Below are 22,819 nucleotides of genomic sequence, written 5' to 3' on the forward strand. Positions count from 1 at the left end.
GCACACGTCAATAAAGAGATGCACATGCAGTCATGATGGCATTGATCTTGAGGTCGGACACTAAATGTCATTGACGGTCGTTCTTTGAATGTCAATGACACTGCAAATTCAAGACATAGCTTTTTGTAGGAAGTCTGTGATATGAATGTATCAAGTCTATAGTCATCTATATGTGCTGTGGTTTCGGTTCTTACTTGAGCAGTGGATGAGTCTTCGGTTGGGCTGTAGGCTGCTCCTCAACAGGGGGCTCCCCTTCGGCCTGGACTGAGGCTGGGCCGGCCACTGGCTCTGGAGCTGGGGTGGGGTCAGGGGCATTGGCTGTGGCAAGGGGAGGGGCAGGGGCTGGGGCTGGGGCTGGGGCTGGGGCAGGGGCTGGGGCAGGGGCTGGGACAGGGGCTGGGGCTGGGGTTTGCTCTGGGGACGGTGCCTTAGTCTGGGGCTGAGCTTTAAGTGGTGACTGCAATTTAGCTTGGGATTGAGGCTGGAGTTGGACCTTTGTTGTAGACTGCACCTGGGTTGGGACTAGGGGTGAATCCGAGCCCTCTGGCTGAGGTTTGGGCATGGCTCTGGGGGGAGGTGGGGTCTGGGGCTTTGGCTGGATTTGTGGTTTGGAATTCCTGCGTACTGGAGGCACAGGTTTGGGAGGCAGCGGCTTGGGAGGCAGGGGCTTGGGAGGCAGCTCAGTGGGCTTCCCGGGAGCAGGTGCTGGGGACACCTGAGGCTGGGGCTTTGGCTGCTCTGTGGTGGGGGCTGGAGCTGGGACAGGGACTGGGGCTGGAGCTGGGACTGGGACCAAGACTGGGGCCAAGACTAGGGCTGGGGCTGCGGTCGGGGTTAGGATGGGGAATGGGTCTGCAGCTAGAGGAGATTGGACTGGAGCTGGAGCCGGTGCCGGTGCCGGTGCTGGGTCAGGGGTTGGAGCGGCTGCAGGGGCAGCTGCTACAACAGGAGTCGGGGTTGGGGCTACAGCAGGAGTTGGGGCTGGGGCTAGTTTCGGCACTGGGGAAGGCCTTTGAACTGGGGGTGGCCTTTGAACTGGGGGTGGCCTTTGAACTGGAGAGGGTTTTGGCACTGGTTCTTTCTGGGCTGGCTCTGTTAATGGCTCCCCACTCTTAGACATGGACTCCTGAGTTCTCACTGGGCCCCCTGCAGGAGAATAGAACAAACAGACATTGTTTACCATCAACAAAGATGGCTGAACCTTGCAACACATATTCATCAACGTAAAGAACATAAAGAACTAGCAAGGTTGTGAAAGCTTCATATCCACCAATCATTTCAATGCACTGACTGGACAAACAAGGCATCTCAAAGCCTCATCAAGGGAACCAAGCAGCTCAGATGGGAGGCTAGATCCGACTGATAACTCATTCTAATGAGTTCAAAACTCATTCTCACTGATGGCGTACAGGGGACCAAGTTAACGCTGGAGGGCTGCAGTGATGCAACCTGGGAGGACCCCGACCCAGGTTCACGCGGGTTCCCGTTTTCCACAGTCACATGCACGTCTGAGTTGAAAATCTCGGTTTTAGCAAGGCAATCGAAAGTGTATCAAGTGAGAAGGTGTATAGAAGCCCACTATTCATGTACGCTACCGTTCATGTCAAATGGAATATTTGGTTGGTATGATACGATCGCCTGCCAGGTGGCTGGGAGTGGTTCTGGGGGGAGAGTTGGGCAGATTCTCACGGTGCATGGTGAAAGGCCACAGAGCGGGGATGCAGTGGAGAGAAGGATCGAGGGACAAGAGGAGGTTCATGCACCAAACATGAAGCCTTACATTGATCTTTGAATGTCATAAACATCCCAGTGGTTGCTTGTGACTCACATGACACAGAAAGAAACAGTTTACACAAACAACGTCAGGCTCTGTCCATGCAGAGAGTAGAGCTGTATGCACTTTCAATTCCAAATCGAATGTTGGCAAATTTAACATTCGACACGTACAGTACAGTATGCTCTGTCTCAGGAACAACAAACTCCTCATCACTTGAATTCAATTAGTAACCATAGCAATGCAGAGGAGAACGACTCTGTATTGCAAGCTTCATAACTGTGGAATGAACATCCTGTCTTAGGGTTTGGCCTACCGACAGTATCTCCAGTATATGTAGCTTCCTAATGGTGTTAAAACTGGATGAGGTAGTCTGTGGGTCCACTTTGATGTGGGATGTGAGAATCTAACTACACAACTCACTGACAGTTGGGTATACAAATGCAAATGAACAAACAAAGGTTTGTTATTTAATCAACGAGAATCGATCTAGCAAAGAAGCATTTATTGTTTGGGAGATTCCTCCAAATGAAATCCAACACCAAACCAAGTACTGGATTTAAAGAGGCAATATAAAGATAATGCAAGATAAGAAATCAACTACATTTGAGCAATAGTGCTACTGAATAGATGGATGATGACATTCAAGTTCATGAATCTCACAAATGTATTTTTTTGTAGGACATAGAACAGCTGACTTTAGTGTGGCTAACCAATTTTTTACTGTAAACCCACACTAGCTAATATTCTATATGCCATAAATCATATTGTACACACATTATGTTAATCACATTGTTGCTGTACAATCATGATTACATCTAGTAATAATGTAAAAAATCTGGGTAAATCATTTACAAATGATTTCTTTTCAAATTAATTAAAGGTTTCTATTGAAAAGGTATCTTTTTTCCTACACTGTATTTAAAATAAGCTATGCCTTTAGGGCAAATAAACAAATATTTCTGTTAATAAGGCAGTGGTATGGAATGTTACACAATGTTAAATTAGCATTTTAACATTAGTGTATAGGACATAGCTGCATCAAAAACGTCTAAGGTTGTAAGACACTGCAACAAGCTAGTTGACACTATAGGCACAATTCGATTTAGACTGTACACCAAGACACCAAGGCAGAAATCAGCAAGAATGCATGTAAAAGGAAAACATTGATCCCACTAAACTGTATGAAGGTCAGTAACTTAACCTCAACCCTCGCATTGATTACTTAGTTACGTAAGTAACAACTCAAGGTTCCCCTCTGATGGAGAAACCACTCTCTGCCCATCCTGAGAGCTAATCACTTAGCCTGGACCTGCTTTGGTCCCTCTGGGACACCACTAGAGTCTAGAATGCACTGTAAACAACCTTGTGGTGGGGGCCGCTGGGCTGGAGTCTTGCTGGGGTCAACTGGGCCTTCCTTTGGAGCAGTGCTCTGGAAAAAGAGAAAAAAGAGATAGAGAGAGATAGAGAGAGAGAGAACAAAAGGGAGAAAGAAATAGAGAGGTAGAGAGAGAGAGAGAGAGACAGAGAGAGAGAGAGAGAGAAAGAGAGAGAGAGAGAGAGAGAGAGAGAGAGAGAGAGAGAGAAAGAAAGAGAGAGGTAGAGAAAGGCAAACCATCAGAAATCAGGCCACAGTTGAACAGTGCAGCGACAAAGGTTTTCAAACGTGTGAACTTCTTCACACCAGGGGGCGCACTGACCACAGGGAAGTTCTGAAACCAGGAAGTGTGGTATGCTGTGTCACTGTCATTTAGTTTTCCGACTGCCCCCTCATATCTCTTAATATGTCTCAAATAAAGACATACCCAAGATGGTGTTGTGACATTCTTACCTGTGGCAAGCCTGCTATGGGTCTTTGAGGAGAGCGAGCAGCTGTCCTTGGTAGCGCCTTGTTCATTTTGGTGAGGACTATGTCTGAGATTAGCTGCCTATCCTCAGCTTGGTGCTCTCCAATCAGCTGCATAGATGAACCCACAACCTAGACCAAGGAAAACACACACATGCACACAAACACACACATAGTTTACACCGAGCAGGACATTCATTCAATTTAGCATGAATAGCTGAGACGAATACCGGTAATATTGACTTATTATATTTCCAATGTTGAAATGTATTCTGCTTTCTGTTTGCCTACTGGAGTTTAACAGTGACATTGTGTGACAAAATCTTAAGTGTTTTTCTTAGGGTGTGTCTTTTCAGGTCAAGATGAGGATAAAAAGATTACTCTCTGTTTAACTTCTAACAATCACAAGGAATGATATCTTTATTTATTTTAAAGTGTGACATTTCGTTTACCCTGCAGGTCATGATGAGGATAGAAAGATTTGTCAAGTTTAACACAATAAGTCTTTTTTTTGCCCGAGGGGACTTGGCTGCAGTGTAAACAATAAAAAAGCCTGTTTCTATGGAAACGCCACCCTTAAACTCTCCAAATGGTTTCTCAGGGGGGAAGTTAGACATTACCATGGTGACATGCCTTATGAGGATGAGACTCATGCAACGTCTAATGACTTGGATCCATCAAGGGATAGGGCAGAGACGGTGCTGTGGGCAAATGAAACGCCTGCCCCAAACAGCCTTGCGATCCAGCTCCAGCAGTGAGTGAATGTGCCATTAGGGATGTGTGCGCTGAGACTAGGGAGGCCTGGGTATGACTGAGGTGCTTGATCATTGTGGCAGGACTCCTCGCCCCTGTGGTGAGGCTGAAGGGAACATTGCCACATCACTGGGATGGTAACTGTCTTCCTGTAAACACCAGCTGGAGGTGGTTTCCCCCAGGCTTCTCCTCCTTCTGCCCCAGGCCCCTGGCCCGTAACAAGGCAGCTCGACTGGTAGGAGTACCCACACTGGAACATCACAGACGTTGGGTTCCACCGCGAAAACCATATAAGGTTGTCCTCGGTGACAAGCGCCATGTCCAATCATCGCGGTCCAACACCACGGTTTCACACCATCGTAATCGAGGTCTGATATAATGGAACAGGTTGGCGGAGCGACGCTCATAGTTTCAATGGGAAAGTCTCCCATTTGACATTGTGCTGTTTGATCCTTGCTACAGTCCTACTTGCGGGACAGTGAATTAGGGCACAAAAGCTACATTTGGAAAGCATCGCTTCAGTGAACCCATTCTGGCAATGGCATTAAACATGAGAAAACATGCTAGACCAGAACAACAGTTATTGAAGGAAAGGACGTGTCCGTTTTTTTTCATAGTTTCAAGTTCAAGTTGCATACTTGTGTGGTCAGGGCTCACCTCAGTGATGTAATCTTTCCCATCCTTTCCACAAATGGCTTTGACGGCACAGATATCCAGACCCCCAAAGACATCAGCACAGGTGTCCACCCACAGCTTGTACCTGGGAAGACAAAGGACAGCCTCTGAAGGTCGAGAAGCTAAAAAACGCCCTTCTCAAACGTATCCAGTAAACCAACGTGTCTCTTCAACGAGGAGGAGCCATCCAATCACACGTTTTCAGGGACATTTGTCACGTGTCCAAGGTCATACCACTGTGTCTCTGTTAATGATTCAGTCACTCACTTATCCGTCATGGCTACTTGTTCCAGCATGGCAGAGCCCGTGTTGGTCTTCCAGTTACCAGAGATGGAGGTTCGCCTACAGACAGTACCGAGAGGGAACACGAAGAGCACACCTTCAATTACAACGAGCTAAAATGGCGATTAAATCAAATATATGACATGCTGGCCTTCACACAGACACACACAATTGTAGTTGATTTCGAGACACCACCTACATGTAGGCCTTGTAGTCGCTGCCAATCCTCTGTACCCTGATGTCATACTTGGCGTCCACGAAGGGCTCCGTGGTGGTGTAGGTCTGGGTGATAGCCACCACGCTGGCTATGTCCTGGAAGTCACTGTGGTTGTCCACCTTCACCTGCACACCCCAAACAGAGCAGATGCGAGAGACTTGAGGTGGACAAGAGCATTACAGATGATACAGATGATGAATGTTGGTATTACATGCCGGCAAGATGGCGTCACGTGCCATCATCTCGGTCTTACCTTCCCCATTCCGGAATGGGCGTGTCCTATCTTCACCACCACGGGGAACGTGGGCATGGAGATCTGAAAGACACACAGGAGTCTGAGCAACTGGAACTCTCGTTCCCAAAAAATCCAGGATGTGAAATGCAAACAGGATGGAGAAACAACCAGGACCTGTGTGTTTTGTATAAAGTCACTGTTTGCCTTTGTGCTGTAAGCTCCCACCTAGCACACCTGTGACCTGCCACACCCAAGGCTGGGGGAACGCTTGAATGACTGACACAGTTTGGGCACCTCTAGCTGAGCCTTCTCTCACAAGCTGAATCAAACGTACACATGGCGTACTGTGGTCTTCATTTTCCTTTCCTCCTCTCTCATACAAACGAAGAGAGGACGTCAGATTGGCCAGTCGTGAGAAACCACTGGAGAGAGTTACGCAGTAAATGGGGCAGTGCTGCAGAAGCCCGGGGCCTTCTTAGAAGAGATGGGTCTGCAGTGAAGGGAGAGTAGGGACTCTGGTAGACTTTAAAGTAGACCATGTTCCATCACTCTCGTTCAACTGGAATACCTAATAGAGTTGAAGGTGTGCTAGAGTGTGCTACAGGTTTCGCCCCTCTATCGTTTTTCCTCTGAAAAACCCTGATACCTCTGCCCTCTCTCATCATAGGACTCCATGGATATGTAGAGCAGTATGATGACAGGGCTGACCACATGAGAAGCTGTCTCCCATTTCCTCATAAAGCTCATAAACTCAATGTGATGAGACCCAGGTTGCGAAACAGCAGCGCAGCCAAATGCTGCACACAGTGGTGAGGAGTTAGGCAAACTGACTTTCTTTTTCAATATGAAGAATATGAAAAACGCTTTGTATTTTACATCGATACTGCAGATAGATAGCAGCAGAATTAAACCGAATGAACAGAGAACATAAAAAACCACGTTTGAAACACAGTGTCAATTCGAAAGAAGTAGGCGCAATCAAAATAAGGGAAGTCCCTAATAAAGTTTTTTCACAGAAATACAATTATTGTTAGTGTTGTGCATCCCACGTGAAGCATGTAGACACTTGCAGTGATTGTGACAGAGTCGCCACAGAGCTGGGGGACTGGGGTTGGAGGGGAAAGGGGCGGGTCCTTGAAAGGAGAAAAAAAAGAAGGCGGTGCTTAAAAGAGCCAAAGATGTTCTGTATAAGAGGTTCCCTGTTCCTCAGCCTGCTAGCATTCAGGGAGAAAGAGAGTGAACTGAGAGACACCCTGTGTTTGATAAAGAAAAGGAAAAAGGGAGCTAGAGGTAAAAGAAAGAGAGACAGAGCAAGCGAGAGAGAGAGAGAGAGAGAGAGAGAGAGGGAGCGGAAGAAAAAAAGAAACAGCAAGACACTCTGAGAGCATCGTAGCCAGCAGGACCCGTGAAAGTAGGTAACCCTGTGCGGGCATTTCCATCTCAGCCCCTCCGCTCTGCTCCACTCCCCACACACTTGCCCTGCTGCAGGACACAGCAAGCTGTGGTGCGCCGGCCACTCATCTGAGGAAGCAGCGACAGAGAGAGAGAGAGAGACAGAGACAGAGAGAGCAGCAGTGCCGAGCCGTTGAAATGGGCGCCCCCCTGCCTGGATGTGTGGCCCTGAGGCTGGTGGCCCTGCTCCTGACCCTGACCCTGAGGGACCTGGCCGAGGGATGCAGCTGCAACCCGGCTCACCCCCAGCAGCACTTCTGCAGCGCCGAGATAGGTACGTCCACCTCTGACCCACACGCCCACCACACGCGACCTGCCGCGTTCGCCTGCTGCGCTCACGACATTCACCCACACATTGGGTGTTTTTGTAGGGGTATGGGTACATCTTTATTTGCTGTGCGGCTCTGTGAGTTCTGCACCGTGGGAAAAGATGGACTGTGGATATTGTATTGTGGGTTTGATGGTGTCCCAGATATAGCAGGTGATCCTATGCAAGACTGGGTGTGGGGTAGAGTGGGGGGATTTCAATTTCAGACATGAATGCACCTGGGGTTTAGGTTCATGGTAGTCTGGGACTTGTACTACTGGGGGGAACATAATATAATACCATGTTTTGGAGAGTGAGTTATATAAGAGTTTGTTTGTGATCTTTTGAACGTGTGTGATAATACTAATGTGTGATGACAATTGTTGGGCTACTACACATTCTAAATCTAAATGATGATTACATACAGTAGAGTGTGTGTTGTTTGTCTGTAAGTCTGAGATTAATAGTACTAAGACCATAAGTATCTATTCATGCAGTGGGTTTTTCAGTAAATCTGTTAAATGGACTGAGCTTAAAGTATAGTTAGTGGAAAGGACATGCTCAACTTCACATTCTTGTATAATTCTATAATGCGTAAGTGCACTCTTTCCCAAATGCACTCGATATTTATTTTAAGAATCTTAGCATCAAATATAACTGTAAAACAACGACAAACTTTCCTGTGAGCTGTTCTCTCTCGTTCTGCTCCACCTCTGCCTTTTTCTGCATCTCTCTCTCCATCCCTCTCTCTCCGTCTCTCTCTCTCCATCTCTCTCTCTCCATCTCTCACTGTCTCCCCCCCTCTCTTCCTCTGTGTGCTAGCCAAAACCAACACTCCTATGTGACCGGCTGTCCTGAGGTGCAGCTCAGAGCGGGCTGGAGTGTGCTGTGGAGACTCGAGCTCTGTGTTAGTGTCAGAGGGCTGTCTCCTGCAGAGGACAGGAGAGGGGAGGGGTGCCATGCAGTCTGGACAAAAGAAACGATTCGAATTCAGATGACTTGTAGAGTATGTTGACTGCATTCTGACAGACTTTCCCCCCCAAAATTGGCCGAGCGCTCAGAGATCTAATCCATGTTATCGTAAAGTGAAGTGAAGTAGCCCTTTAGTTGTCCCCAGAGGGGCAGTTGGTTGTACTGCAGTCAAAAAACAATACAAATCATAGAAGCACTGCACAATGCACACACAATATCAAAGAAGATCTTGGTCAGGGCAGTAAATGACGTCCTGGATTCGGACTTCAAACTTCACATCTTTAGCGATGTTTCTTGTGTGGTTTACTCTTTGTAGCCTGTTTGACCTTCTGATTCCAAGTGCGCAGAGACCTCCTCTGAAGGCATCTGAACTATCTGGATTGAGCTCCACTCATTGGGACAACGCTACAGAGACACGGCTCCAAGCATTAGGTTTGGAACAAGGCCCTGAGTTTCTGGCAGGGGGCCAGACAGCGCCAACAGTAAACATACAACGCTTACATCACAGGCTGATTATCATCTCTATAGGCGTCGGAGGGTTGTTGGCATACCAAATGATTACATTAAAGCTACTGACAGGACTCGGTGAGGGATACAGGGGATGCAGTCCACAATCTGCCCCCCCCAAGGCAAACATTTGGAGTTTGTCCTTTTGCTAACTGGTTGAAACTAGCCATGGACACTGGTTGAGACTAGCCATGGACACTGGTTGAGACTAGCCATGGACACTGGTTGACACTAGCCATGGACACTGGTTGAGACTAGCCATGGACACTGGTTGACACTAGCCATGGACACTGGTTGACACTAGCCATGGACACTGGTTGAGACTAGCCATGGACACTGGTTGACACTAGCCATGGACACTGGTTGAGACTAGCCATGGACACTGGTTGACACTAGCCATGGACACTGGTTGAGACTAGCCATGGACACTGGTTGACACTAGCCATGGACACTGGTTGACACTAGCCATGGACACTGGTTGAGACTAGCCATGGACACTGGTTGACACTAGCCATGGACACTGGTTGAGACTAGCCATGGACACTGGTTGACACTAGCCATGGACACTGGTTGAGACTAGCCATGGACACTGGTTGAGACTAGCCATTCTGTAGGCTGAGGCAGGTTGTTTGGGGGCACATGAGGACACAAGGAATTTGATGGATCTGAAATGCTTTAAGACCATGATACTGTTTACAACATGTTATCCTTGTCAGGAGGAGAATAGTGAGACCAAACTATTGATGTGAGGAGCAGCGATAAATCAACTTGAAATAACATGAACTCTTTACAGGTGTGTGATCAGTAACTACTCGTAAGTAAGTAGTGTCTAAACTAAATGTTCGTTTTTTTCGAGCTGAAAATGGCCTAATGTCCTTATCAGCTTTCTTGCCTTCCCTAACTCATACAGAAACACTTCTTACACACACCTTTACTCCACTGTGCCTTCAAATGCCCTAAAACAGGCCCATGAACTTATTCTGAACACAGTCCTGGGCCAAGAGACGTCTTGTTGGCAGTGGTGGTAGAGACACTCGAGGGTAGGTCAGATCCAAATGCTCTCAAGCCGAGAGAGGCTGGGTTGGCCTCAGCAGGGATTAGTGAAAGGGCTGAAAGCAGAAGCCTCACTTTACAGTGTTTATATAATGTGCCAGGAGCCCTATCCTACAGCAGTGCACTTTATCCCTCTGTGACACTCTGCCAAACTCCAAGCCAGGCAGGGAGAACGGCAACACACCACATCAGTACGAAGTGGAAACTACCTCTGGCTGTAGAAACAAAGCTATTTTAGTCGACTGAATTGGAATTAATTGTGCTGTAAAACAATCCTTGTTATTTCGGTTTCATGGCCTCTTCTGTCATGTGTCCTGGCGTAACTGAGGGAAAAATCCTGTAATGTCCTTGGTGAGGCCCTGGTTTACACAGCATGAATACACCCAGAGGATCCTTGCAGGTTGGAACAGGAACCCGAGTGATTGGAGAGTGACCTTGCTGGATTTAGATTTCGACGTTCTCCCAAACACTGTTGATGTAATCACAACAGTGTGACGAGAGGACTTAGACTGAGAGACTAACAGTCTAGTTGTGTTAGCCCGGTATTGTTTTGCCGAAATATATACAGACCAATGGAATGGATTCTCATAATGGAACAGTGATTCGTTTATGGAATTGTGTTTCATCCTCTTTGTTCGACTAGCACTTTTGCAAAGCTGCAGTTGGGTCAACACCTGAGTGAAAAACAAGAATCTCTCCAGATTGTTATGTGGTGGGGTGGATAACAATGGGGATGGTTTGTTTAGCTGTGTCTGGGTGGGGGGGGGGGGCTAGGGGGCTGGGGGGCTAGGGGGCTGGGGGGGGTTACTAGTCAGGAACACACCACAGTACTCACACAGCTGCCTCAGCATTCCACTCTCTTATAGGGAACAATGAGAGAAGGAATGACAGTAATGTGTTTGTAATCATACGCTAATTCCTTATGGGCAAGCAACTATTTAGCATCAGACAACCTTTGAAGTGTCGACCTTTATTTAAAAATCCATACAAAACATAATGCACCTTCAATTTGACATGGTTTAACTGTCTGGTCCTACAACCATGCGGTGGGATTGCATCTTCATGTTCTGCTCTCTGAGAATTCGGCACCTTGGGCAAACTTGCGAGGACAATCTTGATCCTGCAGCAGGAAGGTTACTTTGGTGTTATTCTGTGTGAGGCTGCATGCAGCCAGCTACTTGTCATTCTGGGAGGGTTTGGGTTCGTCTTCTCGACGAGCGCCGGATCAGGGCGGGTGACTGAGGAGGATGGTTAAAGCGGCCCTCTCTGTAGAGGCGCGGCCCTAATCACACGACACTGGGCTCATTGAAACATGCAGTGCAGATTAATATCACCCCAGAAACAGAGCTAACAGTGTTTATATGACCAGAGACAGCTTATGCATATTAAACACTCTGGACGGCTGAGCCTGCCAGATTCAGTTTGTGGATTTTGGGCCTTGTGTGTGAGTGTGTAGAGGTGTGTGTCTGTGTGTCGATGTGTGTGAATGTGTCGAGGTGTGTATATGTGTGTCTGGGCGTGAGAATGACAGAGACAGAGAGAGAGTGAGAGAGAGTGTGAGAGAATATTATTGAGAATATTATAGGGGCCATCTTTTCTTGTGAAAAAGGATTTCATTAAAATGTTAAACATGTTAGAACAAAGCAGCTCATATTTCCTGCTGCGCTTGTGTGATGTGATGTTTATGTTCCGAGGAGAATGGAATGCGTCTGGCAATTTGCTGATATCTGACGTCTATCCAAACCAACATCTCATTCTCAGTGATCCGAGCAAAGATATCCGGGGAGAAGATTGTGTCTCCTAGCAACAGCTCCTCTCCCTATCTCAAGATGATTCAATACGAGATCAAGATGATCAAGGTGAGCACCCCAAGCCGATGCATCACCCAGGCTGAATCATCACGACATATATCGCACACAGGGGACACATTTCCACACATTATTATCATTCCATTTGACCAAACAAAGGCGGAGATCCCAGTTAAACCGACTTCAACGTGTCACATGCTGTTGACGAGGACAATTCAAGACAGGAGACGATACACTGACTTTCTCATGTGATTCCTCCCACAATTGAACTGCTGCAGATGTTTAAGGGTTTCCACAAGGCCAAAGACATCCAGTACATGTACACTCCCGTCTTCTCCTCCCTGTGTGGCGTCAAGCTGGATTCCAACAATAAAGTTCAGTACCTGCTGTCAGGTATGTCCTGGGATTGAACGACATGGGGACCTGCCTGGATCATTCTGCAATGAGCACCTCGGCTGAACAATGTTTCCAAAGGGTCCTGTCTCTCTGAGTTTGAGTCTTGACGTGGTGGCGACGTGAAATGCATGTGTGTGATTGGCTTACAGGAAGCATGTGGAGCGATGGGAGGATTTCGATTGGCCTATGCGACCTGGTGGAGCCCTGGGACAACCTCTCCATGTCACAGAAGAAGAACCTCAACTACAGATACCAGACGGGCTGTGAATGCAGAGTAAGTGGTGTTGGGACTCAAACTTAAGACCTGTAGGATAAGCTGAAGTGTTTTTCCTCAGACCTAAGACGTCATGTCCTCGTTCCATATTGGTCAGGTAAAAAACATAACTTTGACACTGTGTGTCTGTATATTTAAGACTCAAGGTGATTTGAATACGCTCAAACCACATTTAAATCGACCCATCGGATGTGTTCTCTTCCACGTTGCGCTAGGTAATGCTAGGTTTCCAGCCAGACTCTAACTGTCCTCGCCGTCCTCAGATCAACACCTGCTACACGGTGCCCTGCTCCACCACGGGGGACAACGAGTGTCTGTGGACCGACTGGCTGCTGGACAACAGTCTGAACGGGGAGCAGGCCCGCCAGTACGCCTGCATCAAGCGGAGCGACGGCTCCTGCAGCTGGTACCGGGGCGGCTCGCCTCCTGAGAAGGACTTCATGGACATGTCTGATCCCTGAGGGGGCGGGTCCGGAAGTGATGCCCCGCCCTCCCCTCCCGCCCCCCCCCCTCCCCTCCCCTCCCCTCCCCTCCTGCCCCCCCCCCCTCCCCTTCACCACCCCGCGCCTCCGACAATGAAAACAACACCCCACCCCACCCCTCCTGGTTTTTGTCACCTCAGCCCCGCCCCCACCCACTTGCACCCGCCCCCCCAGGTGGAGGGGGAGTGGTCAGAGGGACCCTGGACTCTGATGGGTTTCTTTGGACAGTTTTCTAGCTCTGACACCTTCCCTCTTCTTTTGTCCATTTTTTTCTGAACTCAAGTGCAAGTTGCTTTTCTTTACTGTGGGAAACCTAGTCTGCAGTACCACTGCCCGTGTTCTTCCTTACTCTAAGGGCTTCTGAAGGTGGGCTAAAAATGGCGTTTTATATATTTCAAACACTTAAAGTGTGGTTTATTTTGCTTACTTTGCATGTAGTGTCCACTTACTGGACTGTCCCATCAGTCCTATACTGCCTGACAAACAAAATAAAGCAAACCTCCAGTTTTTCAGATGTTAAGATTAAAGTCTGTTTCATATTTAGGCCTTGATGCCAGTCTCGCTACGATGAATGTATGAGATCAAGGTCAATTTAGCTTGAGATTGTCTCAGTCTTCCTGTTGGCTGTAGCAAGAGTATTCACCATCCTGTATGTCCCCATGACATTATTAAATAAAACCCAATCCAAACAGTTTGACATTTAGATGTTGTGTGAAATATGTAGATGACTTGCAATTTCCCCCCCAAACCTATTCACTGTAAGAGAGTGTATATATTTCTATGGTTATTAATACATTTTAACAGCTAAGTTAGACAAGATTGCCCTTGTGTGTAATTCCCCTTTGCTGTTGTGAATTGTGCTGTTTCGTTTCCTGTGCCAAAAAGCTAATTCATTGCTCTAACCCAAGAACACGTAGAAGCTGTCTTTGTGCACACTCTTTAGCCAATTGTTTTGTATACAAAAACCATGTTAAAAAAAGTATTTATGTGTCTTTTTTCTGTCAATATCGTTTTCTATTCCATTGTACCAAAAAAAATATTGTATATAAAAAGAATGCTCAATTCAATTCAAAAATCCTATTGTAGTTCTTCCTTCCTCCTCCTCTTGAAATATAAAACAATCCTGTCTGGGGATGCTTTCTGGTGACCATGGAGTACCTTTACATTCAGTCATTTAGCAGACGCTCCAGAGCGACTTCCACCAAATACAGGGACATTTCCCCCAGAGGCAAGTAGGGTGAAGTGCCTTGCCCAAGGACACAACATCATTTGACACAGTCAGGAATCAAACCGGCGACCTTCTGATTACTAGCCCGATTCCCTAACCGCTCAGCCATCTGACTCCCTAGTGATGGAATAACGTGGTCTTACCATGTCCTTGTAGTTTGGGTAGAAGGTCTGGTCAATGAGGGGAAACTTGTCAGGGCCGAGCTTCTTCTGGGTGCTGATCAGCTGGGCAAACTGGGAGAGCCACCAAGCCAACACACGAGTCATAAACAGAACAATGACGGGCAGAGGAGATGCCTTCAATGAAAATGAACCGGGGAACAATACAGGTTGATGATTGTCCGCAATGACGTTTCGTAAAATCCCATACTTTTTCAAAGGTTTTCTTCATTTAGCATACGCTTTTATCCAAAGCGTCGCACAAATATCAAAGAACAAGGATCAGAAGTGCATAGATCTAACAGTATCTGGGTGGTCAGAGTCATGGAACGGTTAGCATTTAGCAGAAACAGTCCAAAGTAACCAAAGCTCAGCCACCAGGCATGGCGAAGCTCAAATCTCAACTACAGTGCAAAAATGGAATCCCAACATTTAAATTACACAGTACAGTGCAGCAAAAACTATGTGATATCAAAAGCGCAGTGTCAAAAACCATCCAGAAGTCTAGTCTGATCCCTTTTTGATCCCAGCTGTGCCCTAGGCCCATGCCTTCCCTCATGCTAACACATGCTAACACATGCTAACACACTCCACCAACACAAACACTGGGCCCATACGGAAAACGACTGGTTCAGCCGTTGGCTCGGGGTGTTCGACTCACCGCCCAGGGTTTGTCACAGAGGTTGTAGATGGACTCCAGTGAGTTGACACTGGGGATGCCAGCGTACTGCAGGCCGATGATCATGTTGCGGAAGTCCTCGTTCTGGGCCATGCTGAAGGCGTGCTGTCGTACCAGAACAAAGTCCGGCTTGAATGACCTGTGGAGAGAGGAGCATGATAGACTGGGGATGATGGGCTGCCCATGGAAATCTGACAGCAAGAAGGATGACATTTTGTCTAGGAGTGTTGAGCAGTGGTGGGCTTGTGTGTCTGGGAGGTGTGTGTGTGTGGGGGACGGGGACGGTCCCAGGTCAGTGAAAGAGTGATGGTGATATGAAATGGCCCCTGCTGGTTTTCCTTTTGTCTTACTGTGCATGTGGTCTGTGCATGTGGTCTGTGCATGTGGTCTGTACATGTGGTCTGTGCATGTGGTCTGTGCATGAGTGTGTCTTTATTCATGCGAGTTTGCCTGTGTGTGTGTGTGTAGGTGGTTGTGTGTGTGCGTGTGGGTAAGTGTGTAAACACTGGCACCGTTTAATAAACACCAAGTCATCCTGCACACAGCATACCAATGACTTCTGCTGAGGAGCAGGGGGAGAGAGGCCTAGTGGTCGGGTTTGTGTTCACACGCCGTGTGAATCATATGCATGCATCCTACCCACTAATCCTCATTTGAATCACTGAACACTGAGCCTCAACGCGAATGTCACAAACCATTCGTTAATGCGTGTATGCCTGTTTAATATATACTGGCTCATAATGAATGGTTATCATAAAGTCTAGTCAAGCTGGGGGGTTCCATTCCGTTTTACTGTCAGACATCCACACACACACATATATCACACGCGTATATTTATCCTTCAATTTCATTCATTTGTATGTGTTATACACAACATTTGTAGATGATTAACATGTGTACCGTAACATGCTAATAAATACTTAAAAACTTTTATCCACAATGCTTTGGGACCACAATTTTATCACCATACTGGCACCACACCAAGTACCCAAGTCTGCATGAAGGCATAAGAAGAAGTCGTTGAAGCATCCAATCAGATGACAAACCAGTCAGTCACTGGTGGCAGGAAGGTGGTCTACAGGCAGCTTCATGCTTTGTGTCCAAACAGGTGAAGGGAAATTCCACCCCACAGCTACTCACACATGAATCACCTCGTCATCTTGTACACATCTCCAAACATAAGGAGCCATGTTGTTCACCCCTGGCTGTACGAGCCCCAAATAAATGTTAATTACAGGGCATAGCCAGTGATCAGGCTCGAGAGGGCGGCTCATTTCCTGGTGTCTGCGAAACGTTGCTGTAACTCTCTCTCTCTCTTGCCTAATCCCAGACGTTTCCCGTCAGGCCGTGGGTACCGCTGTGGTTTGCGGTGGCGAAACAGTCAGGCATCTGTACTTTTCCGTTGATTAAGATCTGTAAACAACCATGACCGCCGTCCCTGCAAGTCACGGTCAAGCAGTCTAGTCATGATACTGGGTCGAGAGCGTTGTCGCATTTTCCAAATCAACTGTCACTCATTGCGGCTGCATGTGAGCTTTGTCAGTCTTTTGTGTCGTGTCATCTACCTTATTACGTTGGTCTAAAGCAGCCGACAGATCCTATTTTGTTCTGATAGAGGCCAACATATTAAGCTCTTACCTCACCACTCTGGTTCCACTCCTGATCACCTGTATGTCCACGTTGCAGGTCCCATTGGCCTGGGAAACCAGGTTGATCTCTGAGAACTCAGCCTGGAACAGAAACACTGATCAGTTAACAATAAATACAGATAATGATTACTTTATTACTTGTATACTGTTTGAAATGTTCTGAATCTCATAAACTGTGTTTTGCTTTGCTATATTAAGTTTATGAGCACATAACCCTTGGTTATGTCCAGGAGAGAAATATGCCTATCTATCAATTATGTTTCTTGTAACTTGTGATAAACTATCATTATGCTGTTTTCTTATGCCTGCATAGCCATAAGTTAGTTCTTTGTAAGGTGCAACTATGAAAGGCCTGTGTCACTAATGTAAGTCAGAGGTCACAATACTTCCAAAGTGTATAATGCCATGCAACTTTGAATGAGGAAAATAGAAGAAGCGACAAGGCCATTTCTAGGAGCGCTATCTAAAGACCTAAACAAAAGCTATCTAGCATACAGTGTCCTTTGTCTGTGAAGGCTATGCTAATCATCTTGTATCTTCCCATATTGTGATACCATATATTCCCTTGATTTCTTGTATTCATTGTCCACTCTTCTGTGATACTCAACTTGAGTGTATCAGACACCTGAACCTTACATATGTGTAATAAATACGTTGATTTTGTCTTGAACTTGTCTCAACTATTCCCTTCATTGACTTGGTACTTTCCGAGCAATAGGGCTAAGACGTCTTGACGTGATAATAATTAAAATAAATATCCAATGTGATGTACATTTGAACCTCTCAATGACCTCTCAATATGCGGGTATAATGATACCTATCATTGCTACATCTTCCACCATATTCATGTGCATTACAGTGAATGTCTGACAAGCTTAAATCTTTAATATAGAGAATTTTCTGTTGTTTCTTGACTAGGTTATCCGTTATCACAGTCTAGTGACAGTGATGTGTTCAAGTTGAGAACCTATCTGAGGTTGGATGATTCACCACAAACCCACACACTCTTGTTTCTTAGTAGACCGTGAGATGCAATATCACTGTCCTGTTCTCTTTATGAGTGAAATTAAATTAGGTGTTTCTTCTTAACCATTAGTCATTTAACTAGCTGTGGTTTTCAAGTAGAGACTGACGCATTAACTAAACATTTTTTTTATCGAAGGCCCAGACAAACGCCTACCAGTTAGCGTACGGGCATACTCCGCTGACAGTGGAGTGACTCAGACGTTTTCTCCAAGACAATGTGGAGGGGAATAAAAAATTTTAAGAGTGGGGTGAGTATAGAGTTTGTTGATATTATTCTGTGAGTAGAGATAATGTATTTACTGTAAAGGAACAACTGTCCCTTTGAGCACACGTTCACATTTTGTTGGATTTGTCAGTTAATTTTTCTAAAATGTACATACGATTTACATTTGGGGGATGTATGCATACAATCATGCCAGTGATGTCACAGCGTAAATGTGTTGTGGTCTCATCACATTTATGACTGTGTAACTTCTGGCTTCCTGTCGTTGTCTGTGAGAGCTGGGCAAAAGGTAGGAAGAGGTGCAAGTTTTGCAAATGTGAGTGTGCGGCGTGTTTACAAAGAGTGTCTGTGGAAATCGAGGGACAGAGAGAGATTGTGTGTGTTTGCATGTGTGTCTGTGTGTGTGTGTGTGGGGGGGGGGGTATGTGTGTGTGTGTGTGTGTGTGAGGAGACTGCGGTGGAGCAGAACAGTAACGAAAGCCAGACGTGAGGCTGCAGGGGTCTGAGTGTCTCCAGAGGTCAGAGGGCGGCGGAGAACTGCAGAATCCAAGCGGAACCTTTCCCGATGCGCTGAACCAGCTCCTGATCCAGCTGAACATGTGATGCCACAGTACATGTGAGCAGGTCACACATCGCTCATCGGCCTCCACTCTGAGCAGAGAGCAGAGCTGTGGAGGACATTCCCCCATTCGAAATCCATATGAGGAACCTCTAGAGACTGAACCTATCAGAGTTCATCAGAGAAGATATCTGACCGATTTGAGATGTAAGGACAGTATAGACGATAAAAACACCTCGTCTTTTGGGGGATATAATATTCATAAACTGGTTTCCACAAAGAACCCATTTGAGGCACAAGCTTCTGAAATGCCATGACCATGTTAAGAGTAAAAAAACTAAATTGTTCACTTTTTAGACAAGTTCAGTGTCAACGTAGTACGACCTTTTACTTCCTGCGTAGCTACTCGTTAACAACGGACCATTATTCTAAAGTCCTACCAAGTATTTTAACGTTGTGCCTCACAATCAACTCCTGGGAGAATTCCTGGAGCTACGAGGGCCATAAACGGAGCAGCATGAAAGTGCTGTCGGTGGTGCTTTAAGGCTTCTGGGATGGATGAGAACAAGTGTGTGTTTTACCTGTTCCACTTTGATGTCATAGTCCCCTTGTACTTTCTTTCCCCGGAACAATTTAGCCCTGCAACAGAAGAAAGAAACATGGTCAAACATCATGTCACCATCTTGAAAATGTGGGTGGAGCTTTTGACAGTTTTGGCCTGGGTTCAGGTGTCACCAGCGACCTTCACTCAGCTAAGCTGCACTGGTGCTACAGCACAACCACATCTCAATATCAATGCAGCCGTTACTATAGCAGTGAAGCAAATATAAGACCACTTGGTGAATGAATGTTCCATGAGTCATGTCTGATCTGTTGGAAGTTCGAATACATTTGACCAAAATAAAAACATGACCCGCGTTTACTTGTTTGGGCAGAAAGCCTTCTATAGGTTCTTGTAGAAATATCCGGAGCCTCCACTAAGTAGAGGCTCTGCAATGCTGCCATCTTCTGGGAATAAAAATCCACTCTTTTTTGAAAAGAAAATGGACGCCTGGAAGCTTCTCTTGTGACGTGTTCTAACTCCTCCTCTCACGTAAAGTGTTTTTTGGTCAGTAGCCTTCAGGGCTGAGAAACATCTAGTCTGCTTTGATGGGACTATACGGCCCTGCTGAGTTGACTGTGTTTGACTGCACATCTTTCTGATCCTGCAGCAGAAGGGAGTGTGTGTTCAGAGTGAAAACAGAATCCTAAATGGTTCTCATCACATTGCTATTGTGACAGGTGGGGGTGCTGGAACAGCGTATTATGGTGGTGTAGAAATCGTCTTTACATATTCGATGATCAAGGCGTGTTTATTATCATAGATGGGATTAAACTCTCATCTTCAGCTAAAAATAGACATGTGAAAGAGCTGCTGGTGTGACCAATGTCAGAATTCAGGGCTGAATTCTGAATATGATACCTGTTGTGTCTGACATCCTGTGTGTTGCAGGGAAAGATCATTCCAACATAGTTTGGTGGTACAATACCAGTAAGAGAAGGTTTTCGCAGTCTTCAACACAAAACACAAAACTGAGACCGCAGAGCATGTCTGAGACACCTCAAATTAAAAAGTCAGGTTTGAAAGTCTAGACAAACCATCAACAATGTTGGCCCCTGGTGAGTCTATTATGTTCTGCAGATGCTCGGACCCAACCATTGGTTTATTGATTGGTGGAGTCCTGAAGTCTGCAGCAGCCCACGGACTCTTGTACAAATGAAGCCTCTTCTCAATCAATGGGAGAAAAGGAGAAGGCAGAGCGGGAACTGAGAGCACACGACAGATGAGAAAGGAGGCCGAGAATGCCTCTGTCGTTTACGGATGGGCAGGCGCACACATTACATTTACATCTAGTCATTTAGCAGACGCTCTTATCCAGAGCGACTTACAGTAAGTACAGGGACATTTCCCCCGAGGCAAGTAGGGTGAAGTGCCTTGCCCAAGGACACAACGTCATTTGGCGCGGCCGGGAGTCGATCTGGCAACCTTCAGATTTACTAGCCCGATTCCCTCACCGTTCAGCCACCTGACACCCACACAAAGAGGACCAGATCATGAGGGGAGAGCCGAGCGTGTCTTTGGAGTATGTAACCTTGAGCTGTCAGCCACCGACGACGGGCAGTGTTTACGGTGTCACAAAAGCCTTCAGATGTACAGTCACTGGCATGTTGTGCAGAAGATGAAAGGAGACTAACTGCCTTTCATTTGATGGCATCATTTAAGAGTACATCATTCCAAAACGTTTGGTTTCCAAGTTTTTGGGGAAATAATATACCGCCTAAATCACATTATGTGTGACAAATGACACAAGTTGTTAAGAGTGGAAAATGCTTAAGGGATGACGGGAGCATATTGGAATGCATGTGAGGATGCTTCCGCACTGAATGTCTTTTGAAATCCATGTTACACGGCTGAATCCTACACGGAACACAGATATGAATGTGGGACATAATCGACTGAGCTGCATTCAAAATGCTTATCCCAATGTGGTGTAATGTTCTAATAAAGTGAAGTCCTATTTTAAGCGCTATGGGGCTAATGAGGGTTTATGAAAAGCCTCATCACATTCTAGCTGGAGGTATGATTTGTATGATTTGAGTTGGACATCGGCCTTTCATCCCATCTTCGTATTATTCAGTTCCCTGATGCAATCTAGACAGACACGGCTTATAGCCAAAGTAGAGGACCAGAGCAAGTGTGCATTTTTAGCCAGAGGGGGCTCCTTGCAGTTATGGGAGGTTCTACTGTTGGCCTACATAATGCATGCTCAACTCCACCACAGAAACTGCAAAGTTGTGGACAGGGTGCTGATGACTCAAACTAGCTGTGGTGTGACTAGCGTTTTAAAGTAATAGAGCTTTGGAATGGGGGTGTACAGAGGTACCTATCTCTGAGTACTAACTGTAATGACCAGACGTCATTGGTATTAGGTCGGGGTAGGTTTGGTCTCAAGAGATTAAAAATGGGTTTTGTGTAGGGTTAAGCAATGGTCGGGGCTGGAATCATGGGTTGAGGTATTGTTACGGTAAGTCGGGCGACAACACCGGTGTCCTTTACCTTTTCTTTATACGGTGTCCATGTGTCGCATTTATGGGTCACAGTTAAGGCAGGTGTTTTATTTATGCGTTCAGGCTACCAGCAGCCTGTGAGTCGGGCTATCCTCTGAGCTAGGCAGCCCCTCTCTACCCCGGAGGATTACTGTAATAGAGAAGGTTTGTGAAAGAGGCCACAAGCTGGGCACCTGATTTATGAGACTCATTTATGCAATTCCCTTTTTGATCTAAACAAATCAAGCGAGTGAGATAAGAGATGGAGGGGGGGCGAAAAAGACTGTGTGAAGTGCAGGTGTTATATCAGCTTGGGACAGCATGACATACACACAAACAACTCACTTGCTACAGCTCTCCCAACTCAGGTTCAGACCGTTTGACATGCCTCAGCTCCCTATTGGTTGCCTATGTTATGTTTGAAAAGTTGGGCTGGGAAAAGATTCAAAATGAAGTTCTTAAAAAGAATAACCAAGAATGTCTTTAGATGACTAGCTGTAGTCAAATGAATTGAATGCCGTTCTGTATGTTTACAACTTGAACACTCACCGACAGATTTGTGTATGTGGTAAGATACATCAATGTACTAAAGGGCTTCAGATTTGAAATGGTAGAGATGTTAGCTATGAGATTTAGGTGAAAATCCTGACCAAGCGCTACCACAAGAGACTTACTAGGCAGCATACAGGACATGCTCCAACGTTTTTATAGTATAAGTAAACTGAATGGTTCAATCCTACCAGTGAGATCCACCAAGCATTTATTTTTATCTCGTCGGCTTACTGTGACAGCTTTGTCGTTTATTCCATGGTTGAAGAGCTCTCTCTTCTTTGCTGTCTGCTGCTGTGTGTAATTTACCAGAGTAGGAGACTGTCACTGTCACTGAGTAGAGCTGACACTGCATAGAACGTCAGCTTTGTTGTAATTCACTCAATCGGCATTAACACTATAGCTGCAAACGGAACTTGAGCGATCAGAAGAGAGCATTGACTTTTACATTTTGAATAACGGGTTAGGTTGGAAATGTGTCTCAAGCAATGCAGTTTAAAATACTGCAGGAAAATGAGGGTATTCATTGAAAATAGCCAATTGTGTGGTTTAGTATTAATTATGATTCTGATGACGTTTTTCGTGAAATATAACCGACCATTCTGCCTACATGCAGCAGTGCAGTGAT

At 46.2% G+C, this 22,819-nt stretch overlaps 2 protein-coding genes across 2 annotated transcripts in view; one reads left to right on the forward strand and one right to left on the reverse strand.

The window, feature by feature from the left end:
* The window catches only part of syn2b (synapsin IIb), a 36,272-nt gene that overhangs the window by 1,093 nt on the left and 12,360 nt on the right, over positions 1-22,819 (reverse strand). Inside the window, exons 2-13 of the mRNA XM_047025669.1 lie at positions 19,137-19,194; positions 16,737-16,828; positions 15,081-15,237; positions 14,405-14,494; positions 5,801-5,863; positions 5,530-5,672; positions 5,316-5,390; positions 5,031-5,133; positions 3,606-3,752; positions 3,140-3,206; positions 362-1,146; positions 195-259 (exon numbers count right to left, since the gene is read on the reverse strand). Of these exons, the coding sequence (XP_046881625.1) occupies positions 195-259; positions 362-1,146; positions 3,140-3,206; positions 3,606-3,752; positions 5,031-5,133; positions 5,316-5,390; positions 5,530-5,672; positions 5,801-5,863; positions 14,405-14,494; positions 15,081-15,237; positions 16,737-16,828; positions 19,137-19,194 (1,845 nt within the window). The remainder of the gene's footprint in view (positions 1-194; positions 260-361; positions 1,147-3,139; positions 3,207-3,605; positions 3,753-5,030; positions 5,134-5,315; positions 5,391-5,529; positions 5,673-5,800; positions 5,864-14,404; positions 14,495-15,080; positions 15,238-16,736; positions 16,829-19,136; positions 19,195-22,819) is intronic.
* Positions 6,982-13,089, forward strand: LOC124471247 (metalloproteinase inhibitor 4-like). The gene is made up of 5 exons (XM_047025668.1): positions 6,982-7,508; positions 11,835-11,932; positions 12,160-12,274; positions 12,427-12,551; positions 12,815-13,089. Exons 1-5 carry the CDS (start codon positions 7,373-7,375, stop codon positions 13,010-13,012), a joined length of 672 nt encoding a protein of 223 aa, XP_046881624.1. The 5' UTR covers positions 6,982-7,372; the 3' UTR covers positions 13,013-13,089.

This window comes from Hypomesus transpacificus, chromosome 9, assembly GCF_021917145.1.
Source record: "Hypomesus transpacificus isolate Combined female chromosome 9, fHypTra1, whole genome shotgun sequence".
Classification (NCBI taxonomy): domain Eukaryota; kingdom Metazoa; phylum Chordata; class Actinopteri; order Osmeriformes; family Osmeridae; genus Hypomesus; species Hypomesus transpacificus.